The sequence below is a fragment of the Mugil cephalus genome, chromosome 4, assembly GCF_022458985.1.
Source record: "Mugil cephalus isolate CIBA_MC_2020 chromosome 4, CIBA_Mcephalus_1.1, whole genome shotgun sequence".
NCBI classification, from domain to species: domain Eukaryota; kingdom Metazoa; phylum Chordata; class Actinopteri; order Mugiliformes; family Mugilidae; genus Mugil; species Mugil cephalus.
The window spans coordinates 23,509,052-23,530,180 of record NC_061773.1 but is presented as its reverse complement, the minus strand read 5'-3'; the positions used below and the strand labels follow the sequence as shown (position 1 = coordinate 23,530,180).

The window sequence follows — 21,129 nt, the reverse complement described above, 5'->3', positions numbered from 1 at the left end:
TCGTAGCAAGTAGCAGCGAGTGAGGTCAATGAATAACTCAGAGGGAAGTAACAGCAACGGACTTGGCACCTGCTTCTTCGTCTGGCATCAGCAGGTGACTGGGCAGGTTGGGGCTGGGTCCTTCGTTACTCGTGCCGAGCTGGAGGCGCCTCATGTGACGGACCACTGCTGTGGCGTTGAACGCTTGCTGGAGAGAGGGAGGGGGGGGCAGCCAAAAGGGTCGTTCAAGAGCAGTAAAAATCTGAAGATATATTTAATATTTTTTTACAAATGAAGTTCTACATCCTGAAAGTTAAAGTTAAGAAAAGGCTCAACTTTGAATTTGGGAATTCTGAGAACTAAAATATTCCCAAGAGTGATTTCTGAGATTCAAGCACGCTGAAGTGTCTTTTCTCCCTCTCTGATAAAAGAGACATGAACGAAGCATCATATGTGAATCATACAGACCCCTTCACGGTTTGGAAACAATGAGAAGACTCCCTGAGATCGTGAGCGTTATTTTAAAAAGTCGACTCTGAGTGATGGGACTACATTCACCTACTCCTACACTCTCACTACCTGGATGGACAATTTGACCAAAGGAGGACACAGAGGAGACAAAGTCTGGTCTGTCTTTATCAAGTGAAGCCTCTCCAACAAAGATATTACAAGAAGTAAGAGGAACCACTGTGGAGGGGAACGTAGTAAATGCAACGTATGCTTGAAACACGCAACTTAAACTGCGTTAGCTCGCGGCTAGCATTAGCATTAACATGTGACAAGAATCCCCCAAATAATGATTAACTTAATGTAATTTGTTAAATTGTCATGAGAAACACAGCATCTACACAAAAGAAAGTTGTCTACTTGTGGCCGTGGCTGATATGTGATAAAACAAGTTTTTGATTTTTCGGTTTTGGCACCATAAATACAGTGACAGTATTCGCCTCAAGCTTCCCTCTGTTTTGCCTCCAGCTAACGCTGTGATGTCACAGTAACGTAGGCCATGAAGGGGTCTATATGTCCATAAACTAGGAGCCTCACTTACCTTCCACTTGCTCTTAGCAAAATTCTTCTTGATCTGAGCACTGACAGACTCATGGATGTTCTTATCCAAGGCCGTGTCCCCAGCGATCCTGACAAAAACAAACAAAACAAGTCTGAGTCACAGTCACCCAACAGCAAACTCTCACACAGTGGAACTGGCCATAGAATATTTTTCTGTAGTGTTTAGGTTTTTACAAAATAAAATTTTTTTCTCAGCAGTGATGCCAGAGGATTATAAGAGACGTACCAGGGGTGCTGCAGAGCCTGGTCACAGGTGTAACGCATGTTCGGGTCTTTCTCCATCAGATGAACTATAAAGTCTTTGGCTGTGAAAGAAATAAAATAATAGTTTCATCAAGTTCAATTGCCAACAAAATAAGTGCTTATTCTTCTTCTATTGTATCATTTGATATGAAAGTTGAGTAGAAATAGAAGGAAAACAAGTCAAGTATGAGACACTTTATCTAAAATGTCTGTATATGTTTGTATCTCATGTAAATCGGACTGTACATTTTTTGCAATGTTTTACTTCTACCTCATTCTTATTTTATTTTGTTATTTTATTCTATTTTCTTTTTCGTTCTCATGTCTATATGTCTCTTTCTTATCTCGTAGTGATCATGAATCTTGACATTAATCAACATCACTGCGTTGGTTTCCAAGATGAATCTCAAGGATCTGATGAATCATTTACTAAAACAGAACAGACGGGCTCTGTCTTATACCCATGAACTGATCAAGGTTAGAAGTGTCAGATATTAGAGTAACTTTGGGCAGATTTGGAAGCTGGTTTGAGGAAAACAACAAGTCAAACTAAGGGTAAATTTATAGATCAGTCTCAGAAAATGAGACTCGTGCCTCGAGGTTCAATATGTGCTGTACCTGAATCAGAGATGTCGTCCCAGTACGGAGAGTCAAACTCGTATTCTGCTTTAAGGATCTGTTCGAACAGTTTGGCATCGTTCTCGTCATAGAAGGGAGGGTAACCGCACAACCTGTGACACAGAGGACGAGAGGATTGATAATAATAATCAATAATAATAAAATAAAATAAATAAAAATGCGTTCATGTTATGAAAGGCTGCTTCCATGTCTTAAAAAGTGAGCTTACAGAATATAGGCTATGACGCCAATAGACCAGCAGTCCACAGCTTTACTGTAAGGCTTCTGAGCCAAAACCTCAGGGGCTAGAAAACAAACAACAAACAAGAAACTGTTAAACTTCATGATGTTACCACACATTAAGTAGGTAATTAAGGTGGGGAAAGTGGTGTTATTGGTCTTCTGTTGTCGCTAAATGAGGAAATCTGTTTGTGAGTCCTTTTTTTACCAACGTATCCAGGTGTTCCACAGGCTGTCGACATCACGCTGCCAGAGCCTTCGATTTTAGACAAGCCAAAGTCACTGATCATGATCTTGGAGTCTTCGTCCATGCTGTAGTAGAGCAAGTTCTCCGGCTGTGAATTGGAGGGACAAAGGGAGACAAAGGGGGATGTAAAACAAAAAAAGTATCATCACGTAAGACGCGCTGCAAACAAAACTCCAGCATCACCTCAAGCGTCAATACTCATCTCTATAAAAGGGTAATTAATGCATATGACTGTCGTATAAAATCATAAAAACCTACTTTTATTAACCATCAGGTAACATGTCGAACGGGTTTTTATAAGTTTTACCATGACTTTGGTTTCACAACTGGGCTGTGGTCATTGCATCATTGTGATATTGATGCCCCGCCCACACTTCCTCCAGACTCATTCGTGTTTGTAAATTAATATGATGCTCTGCTCCACCTCCGTGACTTACAAGGTAAATTTTGTATTACACATTATACTTATTTTTAATTATTATTATTATTATTATTTTTTTATAACTCTCATGTTCTCAGGGAACTGCTTTATGGAGCGGTTGTCATGGCAACTAGTGGTCGCCGTTATGTCACATCCTGTTTCTACAGCATCACATAGCTAACTAAAATAAAACTTATTCAAAAAAAAAAAAAGATAGAAACCATCCTTGAAATAAATAAATAAATAAACTTATGAGCTATACTGCAGCCAGACACCAGGGGGAGCTCTACTTGCTTTGGCTTCACTTTAGAGGAGCTGTTATATCTTTACACAGTCTTTGGTAAAAACAATGTAAATTACACATGAATCGAATCAGAATAAATCCCCACAAACTACAGACATAGTTATATTTCATACTGTAACTGTAGCTGTAATGTTGTTGGGGTGGAGCTGAAAACTTGAAAACCCTCCTTGACAACTCCTCCCGCTACACAACACACTGGCCGGTCTTAATAGACTCATTCTACGCAAACGCACAAACTTTAGCCTATAACTCCATCTGCTGAGTGCTGGTCACTCTTAACACTTCAGACTCTTCTTTTCATTTATTTGTAGCCACTTACATCTGTTATACTGTGATTACTTGTGATATATAATTTTTTTTAGGCATCTTACATCTAATTTTTTATTTATTTATTTTTCTTAAATTACATTATCCTATTTGTATTTGACTCTGTCACCTTTGAACTGTAATTTTATGGCAGCAACAGCAACAAAACATTTTCCTGTGAGGATTAATAAAGCAACACACTCAACTCAAACCCATGATTATATACACAGGCAGACTTTTCTCGCTGTCGACTGACTGACCTTGAGGTCACGGTGCACGATGCCCATGTCATGGAGGTATTTCACAGCGTCCAGGATCTGCTGGATGAGCTTACTGGCGTCTTTCTCTGTGTAGAAACCTTTCTCTATGATGCGATCGAAGAGCTCCCCACCGGACACCCTGGACAGAGAGATTTAAACCTGTCAGAAACTTGTGACATGAGGGAAATAGAAAAATGAAGTGGGGACTTATAACTGACCAAAGTGCTAATATAATTTTTATAAAGAATCATCTAAACTGAATTAACAGGAAGGTGAACACCATTAAATGTGAAAATATAAGGGTCAATACATAATTAAGGGACTTTTGAAGTCCATGGGACATACCTTGAATACATTTTTATTAAAAATAAAAAAAAAAGTTGCTTATTATGGAAACAATTACTTATTAATAAAAATGACTAGACATTAGCACATTATAATTAGCTCAACAATGATAAAATTAGGTTATTCATTACTTTTGATTGTGTTGAGATAATCATGACAGACGTTTCCTTTTTTAAATGAAAAATAAGTGTCCGAGAAATCACCTTCAGCTAAGTTACACATTAAACACGTTCCACCTTTTAAGGAAGTGTGTTACATCCACGTAACAAGGTTTGTTCTTCCTCCTCTTTCTTCACTTAATATAACGTAGTGTGTGAGTCAAGTGTGGATTCATCGCATGTCAACAGTTTAACTACAATATATTTATAAATAACTTTCAATTTTCTCAGTTTTATTTATAATATTTATAAGAATCTTTCCCTAAAAATACCACGTTGTGATTGGTTGTAGGCGGCCATGTTGTTTTTAGGCCTGAAAACTGATAAAATGTGATCAGCTATTATACCTGTCAACTATATTAAGCTCAAAAAGTCCCACAATTATATGTGGACCCAGAAAGTTATTGATTTTTTTGTTTTTTTTGTTTTTTTTTAGTGTGACTGGATGGCCACTAGATGGAGACTTTACTCAACCTCCACCAGGTTGCTAATGAGGCTCCAGCATTAATCACACACCCTTGATATTTTTAACAAGGCGTGATAACAGAGAAAACTAATCTGAGAAAAGGCAAATATGTGAGGACACACACACACACACACACATATATATATATATAGAGAGAGAGAGAGACAGAGACGACACTAAAGAGAAATAATCTGGGAGTCTGGTTTGGGGGTTTCCTGAGTTCCTGTGTTGAAAACTGAGCTGGTAATAACTCAGTGCGCGACATGTCCCCTGCACCACCCTGCCCACATGCTCTCAGTTCCTTATTACACATTTTCTATTCTTGCGCACATTGTTAAAACCTCCTGGCAACATCCGCTGTTCAGCAAAGAAGGAACATCACAAAACTGTATTCTAAGGTCCCACAAAACTATTATGAGGAAACGCAAATCTCTAAACTCCACTAGTCCTTCCCCTTGATGGATTTATCCTTCCCTTTGGCCACTGCTCTGTTTCACTTGTCTGATTTGATGAACTCGGTGAACGGCCGCTCCAGATCCCGGCCTGTGCTTTATCTGCCTCTATGTGACATTTCGGTAGTTGAGGTGGGTGGGACGCTGACGAGCTGCTAGTGTGGGGGCAAACTCCCCACTGTCGCACACTGTTGCTGGAACTGTGTTTCCTTGTGTTACAGAGCGCGATTAACGGCATGTGACGAGTTGTGTGTGTGTGTGTGTGTGTGTGGGAGCACGAGTAGGAAGCCTGAAACAAACAAACACACAGAGAGAATCGCACAGTCCCACACACACGTGAATACTCACAGTTGCATGACAAGGTAGAGGTGAGATTTACTCTCGAAAATCTCCTCCAGGGACACGATGTTGGCGTGTTTAATCCTGCAAAGAGAAAGAAAAGAAGGTCGTTCTTATGATCCTTTGACATAAACGTGATTTATTCAGTAATATTTGAGATATTTGATTGTGCGTAGCTGAGATAAAAACGCATTCATGTTGTGAAATAACAGAATGAAACCAAATTTCAGAGTGTGATCAATAAAATCTGCTGGAAACCTCATATGACATAAATATGTAATAAGTTAGCGACGAGTATTGGAATACTGGTAAAAATTAGAGACACACTGGACCATGAAACATGATATATTCAATACTGCTCTCTGGTATTAGCATATTTAGTTACAAAAGCAAATCTACAAACAATATGCACACTGCAAAACCACCAAAAACAAAAAAACTGTTTTTAAAGTGCGCTTAAATTTAGGGATTTGGTGGAATTCAAAAACTGCACAAATCATGTTCAAAGTAATAAATAATTGACTACCTAATAATATACAAAACATTTTCATGGACAGAGGGTTGTAATCTAAGATTCACACAACACACAAAAGCATAGGTCTTCAATAGGGAGTCCGCAAAATCTTTGGTTGATCAGACATTTTAATGTATATATGTATATTTTTAAAATTTTCCCACTCAAACACCCTAAAAAAATGAATATTTGAACCTGTGTATTATTTGAACAGCCTGATATTGAATGCAAAATGCTAATAATAATGTATATTTATAAAAAAGTTGCGTTTAATAATAGAACATATATAGTAGGTAGCGGGTCTCTTCTTAATCTCTCCATCAAAAGCATGTGCACATCTGTTTGTGGGGTGATTTTGTGGGACACAATGGGTGAAGAAGTCAGGCACAGTGAAAATGTTACACAATTTGGGAAAACGTATAAAGAGATGATTTTCAGAAGAGGTATGTAAGGCACTTTAAATAGTATTATTACTATTATTTAGCAGAGGAGGGAGAAAACATTGAATAATGACATATTAATACAGTTACTTTTATTTTCCTGTCTTTTATTTCTTTTTGTATCTTTGAAATTTAAAAAAAAAAGAAAGAAGAATCCCTTAATTGGGGCTTGAGATCTCAGCTTAAAGGTAAAGCCCGGGTGCAGCTTGTGTTACTGGAGCCGCAAAGAACAGCTACTGTGCGGTGGCATGCGGTTCCCTAATTGGCTGAACTCTGTGCTCTGCTGCCCTTTCAGAGCCGTGGGTGCAGTGACAGGGGTGAGAAAATGACTCACCAGATCAAAAATGGTATTGTACTTCTCTGTCTAAGCAGCGTGTACTGTTACTATCCCTGTACTGTGTCAAACAGCTGTTTACACTCATGCTACAATCGTGTACATCAAACGGGCTCGCGTACTGTATATTAACATTGAATGAAACATTTTAGTGGTTTTATACACAACACAAGGTCTAGTACTGTTACGTAGTTTGTGTGAGGGAGAGATTATCTCATCCTTAAGTGGTGCCAACTTTTGACACTTAGTACCCTGTGAGGTTTTGTTATAAACGAACTAGAGCTGTGTTTATATTCGGTTGTCTGGTGCGATTTGTCGCTGTTGGGAAGTTGCCGTTGTGGGAATAAACCCAGGCTTTGAACACAGTGCACGCATACCACAAATAAATTGGGCTCCATGGCAATAGCAGCAGTCAAAAAAAACCCCCTCTGGGAGCATTAACCTCCAACTTTCCTGCTGCTAATTTTGTCTTTTTACACCATCTTGACCTCGATACTTGTGTGTCCGCGTGTGTTATCTGGACCAGGGGTCTTTTTTCGACGTTTTTCAGACCAACGACCCCCAAACTGATGGAGAGGTTAAGTAGGGAACCCCTACGTGCTATATTAATAGCCTAGTGCTATTTATAAATATACATTATTATGATCAGTTTGCTTTCAATACTAAGCTACTCAAATAGGTTACGTCAAATATGGTCTGTATAATATAATTCACATATAACGAATGGGAGCGAGCTACATTTTTAGCTTCTCTTCTGCTAATATTGTAGCGTGCCTCTGGGATTTCACCTGGGGACTGAATAGGCCCAGTTGCTGGAATCAGGGTGTAATATGCAGACTTGTAATTGACTCAGGGGGCGGGGCCTACTGTGTATAGAGTAGGCCCAGTGTGGCACCGTATGAAATGGTGCGCTGTTGAGACAGCTCCTGTTTCGCTGAATGAGTGAAGTGCTAATCTTGTCTTCTGCCTCCATTTATCCCTTTACTAAAATATGTTGGATTCAGGTTAATGTGTATTTAAAGAATTTTAAATTCGTGGAGCAAAATATAAAAAAAAATATATAAAAAGTATCTAATCAACCAAAGATTTTGCAAACATCTTGCAGTACCTCCTCAGAACCGCTAGGGGTCACGTACCCCTTGATGAAGACCTATGATTTAAACCAATGCTGATCTGAGAGAGAGTATGTGTGTGTTGAGGCGAAGGTAGGAACACAAAGCCATGAGTCTGAGATGTACTGAAGATATATCTAAGTATGTGTCAACCGGAGCTCATGCCGGATTACTGCAACGACTCTTATCCAGGCTGTAGCAATGTACGGACACCTTCATTCACCTGCTTAGCTCAGAGTGGAAGGAGAAGTGGACCCGGGGAAAGATGAGTCATGGATTAAACCGAGAGTGAACGGACACGTGTGAGTATAAACACTTTCACAAAGGGAAGTTACTGGGAAAGGAGTTAGTGTGCATGTGTCTTGATGCTTCTTTTCATTTCATTCATTGATTAAAACAATTCAATATAAACACAAATCTGAATGAAATGGACCAGAACGAAGAATAATCTTATAAAATGTGCCCTTTTACCCCGAGAAATAACATAATAAGGAACAAAATAATGGTAATAATAAAATAAAATGAAATAAATTAGGTATCGGGCAACACTGACGGTCGCGTTTCCATCTTAGTTTCCAAGATACACAAACAAACACACAAACAAAATAAAAAAATTAAATGTTTTTTCATAACTACATAATGGGTAGGACAATCAAATTACCATTTCCTTAACATATTGGCTTTAATTGTTCTTTTAAATGTAAATTTTGATTTTAATTCTTTGGTTTCTTCTCATAAATTCATTCCTTTCACAGAAACACAACGTTCTACAAGATCTCTGTTCCTTCTAAGTTACACTTCCTCTTTATTTCAAATCTTTTCTAAATGGTGACTGGTAACATTTTTTGGTTTGTTTTTTTAATGAGCTTCAAACACAATTTTGCAGATTTCTGGTCGTGCTGGTGGTTGTCAGAGAGCTGAAACGTCTGTTCAGGATTGGTTGCCCAATCAGTGACCCCAGCAGTCAACTCCCGCGGGTCTTGCAGGACATCAGATCACAGGAGTCAGCAGAGGGAACAGACTCTCCGAACTCTGCAGCCAGCGTGCACTGACTACATCTGACATCTGGGTGAAACTAGCAGATTCCCAACTGGCCGGTCTGTTTATTAAATAATGACACATTTGATTTATTTATCGCTGGAGAAGCATATCGGGTTCTCTCCAGAATTCCACGATTGTTTTAAATGTTCCGGGTCACGAGCAGACGGATAAATGCTTCTTATGATATATGCAGGTCGCCGAAAGTGTGTTGTAGTTTCCGTGGAGTGTTTTTTTCTGAGGAACCGCTCAGCCTCTCTCTGTGTGTGTAACCGGCATTAGTATTTGTTTACATGATATTTCATTGAGCTGTACTACAGATATTGTATTACACATCTTGTTTTCCTAAGAAGCAACTCGGGACAAAAAAAAAAAAAAGTCCCCCTTTTGATATAGAGCAGAGTTGTCTACCGCCGCGTGACCGGCCGTGTGCGTCATCTCACACATGCACTTTGTAGCAAAGGTGTCAGATGCACACATTATCTGGCGACCAGCGTCGAAGCGAGATGCATCCACTCGACGTGTTTCAGGTCACTGTATCGAGTCTCTTTCAGATACAAGTTCCCACAAATTCCTCTGACTGGCACGAACTGCAGATGACTGGGAGGGAGAGATTAGTCACTGCATTTGCGAATGTCTCCAACTGAGTAAATGTTTGGTCTGGATAAAACGGGAAGAAGAAGACGGACGGACGGCCAGCTAACCAAGCGGTGCGATGATATCATATGGATACATTAAAGCACCACTGTACAGGGAAGCCATCACACAAACATTGATTGGAAATAGAAAGCAGAGCCGCCAAACAGGAAATAACGGACTGTGCTGCAGGAGGATCATCTGTCTGTGAACGCCAGCTTGGCCGTTACACACTCCGGTAAATCAAAGTCCTCTCAAATCCAAAACATCATTACAAGTGCGTTACTCAGGTTGGCGGGAGGGGTGGGACAATAAACGCCAGTGAATTTATAGCAAGGGGCCAAACAAGGGCGGTTAAACAGAAGTGAGGATGACAGGTCTGGCTCTGGCTTTCGCAGGAAGTGGATGCAGAGACAGAGAGGCCCACTTGTCGTAGTGTCAAAATGTTTATTAAAGGATAACGTGTCTGCGTGACAGCTCCGTCCCGTGGTCAGACACAAGACGGCATGTGAGAGTGGGGGATTTGATTCTGAGTGTACATGAATGTGTTATTATTACTTTATTTTTGGGTTTTCGTGACCGACAGACTACTAATAGATATTACATTACATTACCCAGTGCATAAAATTAGATTTTGAGCAGAGCTAACATACTTAGCCACTGGAACAGCAATGATTTAACCAACTCATATGGTTTTTCTTCTAGTCCTACCTCGGACGGGGGGTTGGCACTGGGAATGACGTCACACCCGAGTTATCGGAAGCCGGAAAACTAGACGTCCATGAAAAAGCTTGTCTTGGTGTGTTCAGTAATTACCCTTTTTGAGTACAGAGTGAAATTAAAGTTCTTCATATTATTGCTATGACGTTAAACTAAATTTAGGCTATTTAAGTCACACTTATTGCAAAACGAACAGATAACTTGAACCAACTCAGGAGTTTTTTTTCTAGATCAGAAATCTACACGACCACACGAGGAAGAAATTTATAAAAAAAAATAAATAAAATTTATAATTGTTTAACTTAAATGTAGAAAAAAGTACACTATTAATCACAGTTTGGCACGATGGTGTTTCACACTGTTTTGGTTTTACCAGGATATTGTTTTTTTTTAGTTGTTGTTGCAACATGGACTCATAGTTCCTGTATAACACATGAAAAAGTTAAATTACACTGTAAAAGCATTTCAACATATGTATGTGGTAAAAATACTGTCTGTACGACCGATTTAGTGCAATAATAGTGCTAATAAACGGAATATTACAGGAGCTACTAATCACTGTTTCCAGACGGGGGCGGCCATCTTGCTAACTCAACTCGGAGGAAGTGAGGATTGTACGACTTTCTGAGGAGAAAACTTTTCAAAATTTCAACTCAGACCTTGGAAATTCCTACTGCTGAGTATAAAATGGAACGCACCATAATATCAAGCTGTCATTAAACCAAGCAAAGCTTCTATTTTTAAGATTTAAAGAGGTTTGAAGAGGTTTGAGTTGTAAATACTCCACTACGACCACCATGTTCGTATCTGTGCTACAAGTCGCACTACAAACCACCATCTGGTTCACTGTAAAAACTGCAATCTAGAAAAAGCTTAAAGAAAAAAAAGGCGTGTTTCACCTTTCAAATCCTCCCACTCTGACTCCGTTCCCTCGTCCCTCTCTGTACTGATGGATGTTGAAACGAGTAATGGAAGGAGGCTTCACCGCGGTTTCCTTCATCTGTCATAAATTTCTTTTTTAACCAAACTACTCACGAGCGCCTGCCACCGTCATTCCACCGTCCTCACCTCCAGGAGGATCATAGCTGCATGTTGGCTAGAGTTGTGTGTCTCCTGTAACCCAGGCAACAAGAGCTCTAAAAATAACTTGGGACCCAATGTAGATCAGCCATTTTCACTGTGGCCTGTAATTCCCCACTTCTAAAGAAAGGTGGGCTTGAATCGCAGCGTTACTGTCACTTCCTCCATGTGAAGATAATCTTTTGCTAGAGTAGAAAAATGGTGAAGGGAACTCATCGTGCGGGAGTTGAGGCAGGTAACGCACCCAGAGACGTGACTCCATATTACAAACTGGAACAATGGTTCAGGTATGTCAGGTATTTTTTAAGTGAGATTACAAACTACTTATCCCCAGAGATATCTGAACACAATATTATCACAATACTTGAGTCACCACATGACATTATTGTGAATGGCTGATTAACATTTGTTGTGATTTATGAACATCTGTCAACATATGTGAGCTGAGACACGCCTTGAAAATCCCTTTTTCGCACTAAAATGAATCAACTGAACCCTAAAAAAGCATTTTAATTTAATAATCTGGCACCACAAAGTAAAATTTCATACTGTATTTGCAATTAATACAATAAAACATTGATATTTCAATCGATACGGTGCCATGCTGTATTGACTTCCTTCCCCCCTCCCAACACGTTACATAATTATATAACACTATATATTATGCTGCAGGGTGTGAGGTGACTCCAGGACACTGGAACTCACTGTTAAGTCCTCTTGAGGTGTCGTGGGCCTAACTTAACGAATCAATGGTTAAGGGAGTCGCATACGTCCTACTGCTGTTCGCTAGGCTAGTTAGCTGGTGTCTTCTTGTTGGTCGCTAGCTGCTAGCCTGCTGATCAGCCTTTTATTTATTTATTTATTTTCAGTTTTACTGGGCTTCCAAATGTGTCTCGCCCTGAATCTTAGCATAAGGGAAAAGTGTTAGTTGACATGTAGTCGCATGTCCCATTACTTCTTACCCACTGCTGTTAGCTAGGCTAGTTAGCTGGTGTCTTCTTGTTGGCTGCTAGCTGGTAGCTCACTGCTAGCCTGCTGGTCGTTTTTTTCATGTGTTTTGAATCGGATCTTGGCACAAGGGATTGTAACATCTCATCCTGTGTAAAAAATTGTAAATCTAACTCTAAAAGTAGTAGAATAAGTTGATAACATACAGTTTATATTTATTTAAGTTACAGTTTGGTAATTTATGAGTTCATATTTGAAATGCCACAAACATCAGTGACTTAATTCTTCTGTGTTTTAGTACAATGATCCTGACAGCAGCAGCTTCTGATCGGGTTCACACACACACACACACAGTGTGTCGACAGTGTTTGAGGGTCTGTTTTCTCACTAGAACGTAGTTCTGCTTTACACACCTTCACAGTAACATCTATAGTTTCTCCACTGTAACCATGACACTCCTTCTGGAAACAGAAACTGCAGTTGAAGTTTCAAAAAGTCATCTGATCACCACATACCGTATGAAACATCATTCTTCTTTGCCCCCGTACTGTGCTTGAGAAAGCAGAACCAAAACTGGATGAAAGGGTTCTCGTACGAGCGTCAGTACCAACGGGCATTTTCTTGTAATCTGGCTGATTAAACTAATCTGTGTGTGTGTGTGTTGCCTCTCTTGGATTTATGAATCTAAATCCTCGTCCTCAGTGAAACTTAATACGATGTGTATAAATCACATGGGTCGTACATATCGTATGACAACTGTACATATCATACATGATCTACAGCGTATGACATCTGGTAACGTGACACCTCGTACATGGAGCAGTAATGGAGACGCAGTGATGAAAAATTAACCATCTTGAACCTTGTAGCTAGTATTTCAGATGCAGGCTAAAGGTTTGTATTTGCATCTCACACTGGCTCAGACAGTTTAGCCGAGGAATTACTAATATAAACACGTCACGTTACGTAATTGATAAAGACACACTGAGTCTGCTGATTCACACAAAACCATTGACTTACTTGTGCAGGACTGCTATCTCGTTCTCAATGCTGTTCTCTTTCCCCTCCAAGGCCTTCTTGGGGATGCACTTGATAGCCACCAGTTTCTGGGTCCTCTTCTCCTCGGCCAAGACCACCTCAGAGAAAGCTCCCCTGAAACACAAACACACACACAGGTCAGCCTGGGAGACCTCGGACCATCTATCATCTCTCTTACCGCACAGAAAAAAAAAAAAAAAAAAGGAAACTCTGGCTTTGATGTTAGCTTGACCCAACGCTTGTGACAACTTGGCAAGTACAACCTAAGTGCTGATAAAAACTTTAGCCTTCTGATGCCAGACTGCGTTTATTTTTGACTTTGGGTGACTGAGTCATGTTCTGGAGAGCGCACAACGTGGTGGGATGATTTGGAAGAGCCGCCGTCACACGCTGAGATTTATCTCGGTGACAAATGTTTGTGCTGGCCAAAAAATTTAAAGCCTCACTCATCTGATGCCCGTCACTCAACTGGATGGACACAGTGTGCGTTACTAACATGCCTCTCTAAAGACTGCGAACAGACTTACACCGATTGTGCAGCGGCGTGCCAAGTTGTGACACGATCTACGCGCGGCTATCTTGCCCGATAGATTCCATAGCAGAAAATCGGCCGCGTTTTCTCAAAAACCAAAACAAGTAAAGCGAGAGAAGTTGCGGCAAAAGAATTTTCCCATGACCCGTTTAACAGCGGAGGCAAACATTTCATGTGACCTCTGACATTTTGGCCAAAGCCTGACGGATTCTGACAGGGAGATGAGAGGATGTTGAGGGCAAAAAAAAAAAAAAAAGCACAGAAAAGAATCTTTATTATATACTCATGTGTAAGAGGGGTAGCCCCGTTGTTGTCTAATGATTCAGAGTAAACAAGAACAACATAAAAAAGGGTTTGACAGTGGGACTGGGCCGGCTTCCAGGAATTTTGGGCCCCTGTGGTGTGTGTGTATATATAAATATATACGTCTGTGTGTGTGTTGAAATCAAGCCACAAAGTCCACGGCTGAAAAATGAAGCTAAAAGGGGAACTCCTAAATGCCACAAATGCCAAAAAAAAACAGTATGTCATAATGGCAGCAGAAACACGTTTACAGTTTTGTTTTAAGCCAGGTTGAATCTTAAACTGTGTTTTCTGTGGAGGCTTTGAGTGACAGGTTGGTGGCTTCGCTGGCCGCTCGCCATCTGCCTGGGCGTCACCCACACCTCTGGACAGGAAATAGGCAAAGAAAGATTAGAAAGATAGAGACGGTCGGAGCCGTCACACTGAACTACGAAACCGCCCTTCAGGAAACATGACATCATGCAGGGTTCATCCATGTTGAATTCTGATGCATGACTTTTGAGGATCTTCACTTTGTTTGTTGGTCCTATTTAAGTGATTTCTTGATTGAGAACAGGTGTAGCTACAGGAATTGAACCACGTTTATGTTTTAACAGAGGAGACAAACAATTTTTTACACAGTTTTGGATTTTTCCCCCCTTAATAATAAAAACCTTCATTTAAAAAACTGCATTTTGTGTTTACATGTGTTATCTTTGTCTTATATTTAAAATTAGTTTGATGATCCGAAACATTTCGTTGTGACAAACAGGCAAAAAAAAAAAAAAAAAATCAGGAAGGGTGCCCACACTTTTTCACACCACTATATATCACAGGGCTTTTTAGAGCAGCACAAGGTCTGTTTTCTGCCAATGAATATGTTCAACCACTAATAACTATTGAGCCATAACAATATATGAGTGTATTGATTTTCAGTTCCATTTCTCGTTCTTTTCAGTGGAAATGTTATTTTAATGTTTTTGTACAGTAGCTTTCAGTGTAAAGTCAAGTTGTAAACAGACCCAGAAGATCAGTACTGGACGGATGTGATCAATAAGTAAGCATATAAGTAAGCAAACATGTTTTTTATTTATTTCGATGACAAGTAGCAGGTGAAGTGAAGCAAGCAGCAGCACAGATGCGTAAGTCCGGTGGTACTGGTGTCCATCGAGATGACGATACAAGCTCAAATTGTGACCTATTTATGGTCATATTTAATCTTTGGTTTTAATATTGTTGCACTGCATCATTAAAAAAGTAGCGCTGTCCCTTTAAGGATGACGAGAGTCTTGAGTTGCTGATATTGTGCATGACTGTGGATGTTCACCGTTGAAAGTGAAAGGACATATTGCAATAAAAATTTAACACGATCTACCCGCACTTACTTAGCAACGCAATCAATGTATTGAGCTCATGTGCTTTAGAGGGTATCCAAGCTGTCACTGGGCTACAGAAAGAAACATCTGACCATCAAACAACAGTCAAATGTTAACCCAACCTATGTACATTTTCAAACTTTTATTGAAATGTTTTGTCATATGAACATGTTAAAATCTCTTAAAACGTGTTTTATGAACAAGGTTGTGTTAAACAAGGTTTTACTTCACTGGCTTGTGCTGGTTGTAATTGAAAACACAGCTGTAGAATTTACCAGAAAACCTTTGTTCCACTTAATTCTTGGAAATCGATGTTTGTTTAGTTTCGCAAATTGGTGTGCACAAAAACAAACTGCTGGCAACCTGCAACAGTTTCCTTGAAACACAACAGATGAGGACGGATGACTCCAGGATTCACGCCACCAACTGAGGATCTGACCCACAGTTCCTTATATTTTGTCTTTTACATATTCTCAATGTTTGGACATTTGTTTTTTTGCTTAGTTCCTGCACCGTTGGCCTTTGAGGAAGGTCATTTCAATCCTGTATTGTGTTGCACATGTCAGAATTGACAATAAAGTTGTGACCTGACTTGACTTAACAGTTGAAATAATGCTGCTAAAGTTGCTCAAGTTCACACGCTGGTGCAAAACTAGAATGAGAAACCACAGAGGGGGAAAAAATGCTCTAACAGTCTACAATTGATTGCACTTCTTACCCTCTTTGTAGTGTCTATACTAATTTATTTATATATTATTATTATTATTTATGTCCAAATCTTGACATCTCAGACAAAAGTGGAGACAACATTAAAACCACTGACAGGAGAAGTGAATAACATTGACCGTCTTGTGACAACCTCCAAATTTACTAGCATCCAGAGAGATCAAGTATCTATGGGATGCACTGGAATAAGCCTGATACACAGAGGCCCCTCCCTTCAACCCATAGGACCCACAGGAATTTAGCTAATGAAGCCTATAACCTACTGAAGCATTAAACTAATGGAACAGCCCTGACCTGAATACGATTCTGCAACAACACAATTTACAGACACTCTCCAGAAAAGTGTTGCTAGAGGATGTAGGTGGTTGAGATGAAACCACCAGGGCTCCAAATAGTCCTACCAGCTTATTAACATTATCTATTTAGTACTTAAAACCTGATATTTAGTTGATCAAGCAATAAATGTATGTACCAGAAATTGGTGTGAGTCAAGGTCAGTGTTGTTAACTCCACCATAAGAAAGACAAAATAGGTTAAAATGTCCTACATGGCAGAGTTCAAAGATGAAAACAACTCCTGAGCAAAAACGAACGGAAAGGCTCAGAAAGTCTCAGTATTGCCACAAAAAATACTCTGTGGACTGACAAGACAAAAGCTGAACTTTTTGTGTCCCATCACATCTGGGGTAAAACCAAGAAAAAGAACATCAAACCAGCAGTAAAAATCTGGTGGTGGAGGTAGTGTGATGGCCTGAGGCTGTTTTGCTGCTTCAGGACCAGGAAGACTTACTGTGATAAAATGAACAGTTTTTGACCAAAAAAATAAAGAAATCCTCACGGAGGATGTCCGGCCATCTGTTCATGGCCTCAAACTAAAGAGAACTTGGGCTCAGGAGGTGGTTCACACTGTACTATTACTACAATAAAGTGTAGAAGTGCTTCCACACTCTGCAATCTTTTATTTATTTATTTTTAAATCACATACACTTTTACATGCGCTACATCTTCTTGAGGCACATTGGGCAGATGGAGACTGAAGTGTACGTTAAGTCATTCTGTTAATTAACCCCAATGAACAACATCTGTCCATCCCCTTACACAAGACCTTCTGCTACTGAACTATTTTCGTGTCATATGGAAAGAACTCATGAGTGGTTCACGCCACAATAAAACTATTGGGGCCTCGTGAATGTCAAGAATTTCTATATTATCCGATGTCAAGATGAATTGGAAATTTCAGAAACATGCCAGATATAATGTGATGTGAAAACAACAGATTTAAAACACGAATAGAACAGAACAGAAAAACTCAAGAAACACATTTAACACTTTTAGTTACACATGGTCAAAAAGACAAATATGAAACGTAACGAAATTTATATTTTAATTTATTAACATGAGGTTAATGACTCATTTTTATTTAAATGCTGTGTTTGATATGTTGTTCCTGTAGTTTGAATTTCCTGCTTTCACTTTTCCATTTGACTGAATAAGAGATAAATACAAAGTTCTCAGTTTCATCTATTCAGACGGAAATGTGTTGCACTGCTAAGTTGTATATATTACTCTAGGGGGTAAAGACGGTCTTTTGTCTCTACTAAATGCTAAGCAGTGGACGGCATCACACACACACACACGCACAAAACAAATGGGACAAAAGCCTTTTGTTAAACACAACAGAATACCGTTTCAGGATGAATGCATATGCCCGTTTACAGGGAAGTTTGCATATCAGATTTTATTCATACTTCCTCGAGCATCAGTCTTGACATCAAGTCATGCTGAACAAGTGCGTGTTTGTGTTGGAAAAGTCAAGCAGGCTGCCAATAAAAGTTGCCAGCGTTCTCGTGTCTAGACATGTCTTCTTAAAAACTCTAGCGGCACCGAGGCTGGAAGGAGGGTTAGAGCGGCAATAAGGGCCGTACTCAAAAATAAAGTCATGCGTGTCGCCTGCATCGCTATCTCTGCGGCCACAGATATCTGTACGTGTGGGCAGAAGAGAACCACAAGCATCCAGTCAGTATGTCTGCCTACATACATTATCACTTACAAAGCAGGAAGATGACACCAAGAAAAACAGACCACGTATCCTTTTTTTGAACAATGACATCGTCTGTGTGACGGAAACGCCGCCCTAAAAAGATTCTGCAAAGTGTCTCTATGGTATCTGCAAAACAAAAGCTCTCAGTGTTTTCTTTTTCTCATCAGTCAACCTAACAGGTGTTTTGTACGTTTTAGCCTAAGTTACTTATTGTTTTTTGAAGAATATCACAAGAAAGAATCCTAGAGCTGATAAATATATATATATATATAATATACACTCACTGGCCACTTTATTAGGTACAACTGCTTGTTAATACAAATCACTAACGAGCCAATCACATGGCTGCAATTCAGTGCATGTAGGCATGTAGAGGTGATCAAGACAACTTGCTGAAGTTCAAACTGAGCATCAGAATGGGGAAGAAAGTGGATTTAAGTGACTTTGAACGTGGTGTGGTTGCTGGTGCAGGATGGTTCAGGCTGCTTGTGTTGGTGTAATGGTGTGGAGGATATTTTCTTGGGCCTTGGTTCAAATGCCACAGCCTCCCTGAGTATTGTTGCTGACCATGTGCATCCCTTTATGACCACAGTGTACCCATCTTCTGACGGCTACTTCCAGCAGGATAATGCACCATGTCACAAAGCTTGTATCATCTCAAACTGGTTTCTTGAACGCCTCCACAGTCACCTGATCTCAATCCAATGGAACGGGAGATTCTCATCGTGGACGTGCAGCCGACAAATCTGCAGCAGCTGTGTGATGCTATCATGTCGATATGAGGAATGTTTCCAACACCTTATAAAAAGTATGCCACCAAGAATTAAGGCAAGTTCTGAAGGCAAAAGGTGGGTCCAACCTTTTAATAGCAAGGTGTACCTAATAAAGTGGCCGGTGTAAAGTTGCTCGTCTTGATGGTATGGCCTGTCTCCTGTCTATTTCAGTTCATGCATCCAGTAATATTTAACACATATGTCACATAATATTTGACACATATGTGTCCCCAGCTGAAATATAAATACAGTAGCAAGCTGCTAAAAACCTATTTAACATATCTGCAGGAAGTCAAAGTTATTATTATGCTTGTTTCTGATCCCCAACCCCCTCGTAGTTACATTTTCAACAAATGTGGTACTACATGCAGTAAAGTCCATCTTTGTGCATTAAGTTTCATTGTGAACTTGAGACTTAAGTAGTTTACTCTTCACCGAATAACTACAGCTTATTATTTGGTTATTTCATCCATATGTTTTGGCAAATTCACTCTATTTCCACACCCGTTTATCTAATGTATAGTATTCAAAAGGCACAACAGCATAGAATTAACCACCGCATTAATCTGCGCTTCTATAACACAGTTTATCCAAACTGACCTAGATACAGATCTCTGGTCTTATAAGCTTTAAAACTAACACAACACTGAACCCATTACCTGATCAAAGTACCAATTATCCTGGGAGCGAAGCCTCGCTATGGTCAGATCTCAACGAGAGAGTAAAACTGCCACAGAAAGGCCATTAATTTTGGCAGGAATCCAGCTGTGGGGAGGAGGTTGACAGGGCTGCAAATTCCTCTGTAGCGTCTGGAGGATTTAGATGACATTCTCCATGCATCCACTGACAGGCCTGGGGGGGGGGGGTTCTGGGGAAGTGTCAAACAGCAGTTCGCACAAACACTGGGAAAATCTAAGACCTCTAATGTGTGTCTGACCGCAGACAGGCAGCTTATCTCACCATTATTTTGCAAGCTAACTGTTACTGGTGTTACACACGCGCTGTCAAGTGAGACAGTGACATTCTGAGGCAAAATTTCCTCACTTTAATAGGCGGTTTATACTTCTGTGTTAAGTTTACGCAGAGGCTGTGGTGATAACGCAGACCCCTAGCCGCCGTAACCGAGGGGCATCTCGCCAGAAATGTGTAGTGCCGTGGTAGCCGTGTTTGGTCCGCTTGGTGGTAGCGTGTTTGCGCTTTAGTATTTCCAGCTGCTTCTATCCAGCTACGCAAATTTTTCAATTGATTGTTTGGATCATTACACAGTCCATGAGGTTAACTGAGGAAGTTTGCCTTTAAGACCTAAACATCCGCCCGCGGATAAGAAAATATTTGAATTACAGTAACTCACCAATGGACAAAATTCAAAGTGTGGCTGAACACGGTGAAGTGAAAAAACTGCCATGATGTATTGACAATTTTTTTTCATGCATAATCACATGTTCCCAACGTTTCCTACTGGTTGAGAGAGGAATTAATGCAGTAGACTGACTAAGGACTAAGGTTTTCACGGCCCCGTGTTAGAACAGCCTGATAATGTGGAAATCTGGGGACATTTACAGCTCATAGATTAAAAAAAAAAAAAAAAATGAATGAAATGAAAAAACAGGGACAATTACAGTTTCATGTATTTTGACATATTCAGTCATATTTAAACATATTTAAACAGCTATGTCTCTAATGTCAACAGCAGCGTGACTGGCTACCGTAGTAACTATAGTATGTGCGCAACATTTTTTTTTTCCTTCATTCATAAAAAGCTAAAATTGGGGACACTTTCGGGACCTGTCCAGGTCACCCAAAACGGGGACTGTCTCCACAAATTAGGGACGTCTAGTCACTTTAAAACAAAATCCCAAACATCCGACACGGGACCTTTTTTGTCACCAGTCCTCTCTTTCTGCTGCTTCATTTTTCGGACCTTTCCATCTTCACCACACCTCACATGTGTGTTTAGCAGCGCTACATTAAAAATGGTCCAGTCTGAAACAGTGTCTCACGGTGCTTCGTTCCAAACACTGTGTATTCAAATAGAACCGGCATATTAAAAATTCATATCGTAATGAAAAATAATACCGGTATTCGGTATGAACC

General features: G+C 39.9%; 1 protein-coding gene across 5 annotated transcripts in view; it reads right to left on the bottom strand.

The window, feature by feature from the left end:
• camk1b (calcium/calmodulin-dependent protein kinase Ib) overlaps window positions 1-21,129 on the bottom strand; it is a 42,261-nt gene that overhangs the window by 2,870 nt on the left and 18,262 nt on the right. For 4 of the 5 annotated variants that reach the window (XM_047582858.1, XM_047582856.1, XM_047582859.1 and 1 more), the window contains 9 exons: window positions 13,289-13,420; window positions 5,456-5,530; window positions 3,687-3,825; window positions 2,357-2,483; window positions 2,138-2,213; window positions 1,909-2,021; window positions 1,274-1,352; window positions 1,028-1,115; window positions 70-187 (listed from right to left, as the gene is read on the bottom strand). In XM_047582858.1, the coding sequence (XP_047438814.1) occupies window positions 70-187; window positions 1,028-1,115; window positions 1,274-1,352; window positions 1,909-2,021; window positions 2,138-2,213; window positions 2,357-2,483; window positions 3,687-3,825; window positions 5,456-5,530; window positions 13,289-13,420 (947 nt within the window). Of the gene's footprint in view, window positions 1-62; window positions 188-1,027; window positions 1,116-1,273; window positions 1,353-1,908; window positions 2,022-2,137; window positions 2,214-2,356; window positions 2,484-3,686; window positions 3,826-5,455; window positions 5,531-13,288; window positions 13,421-21,129 lie in introns of all 5 variants that reach the window. The other variant, XM_047582861.1, reaches the window with a different exon arrangement.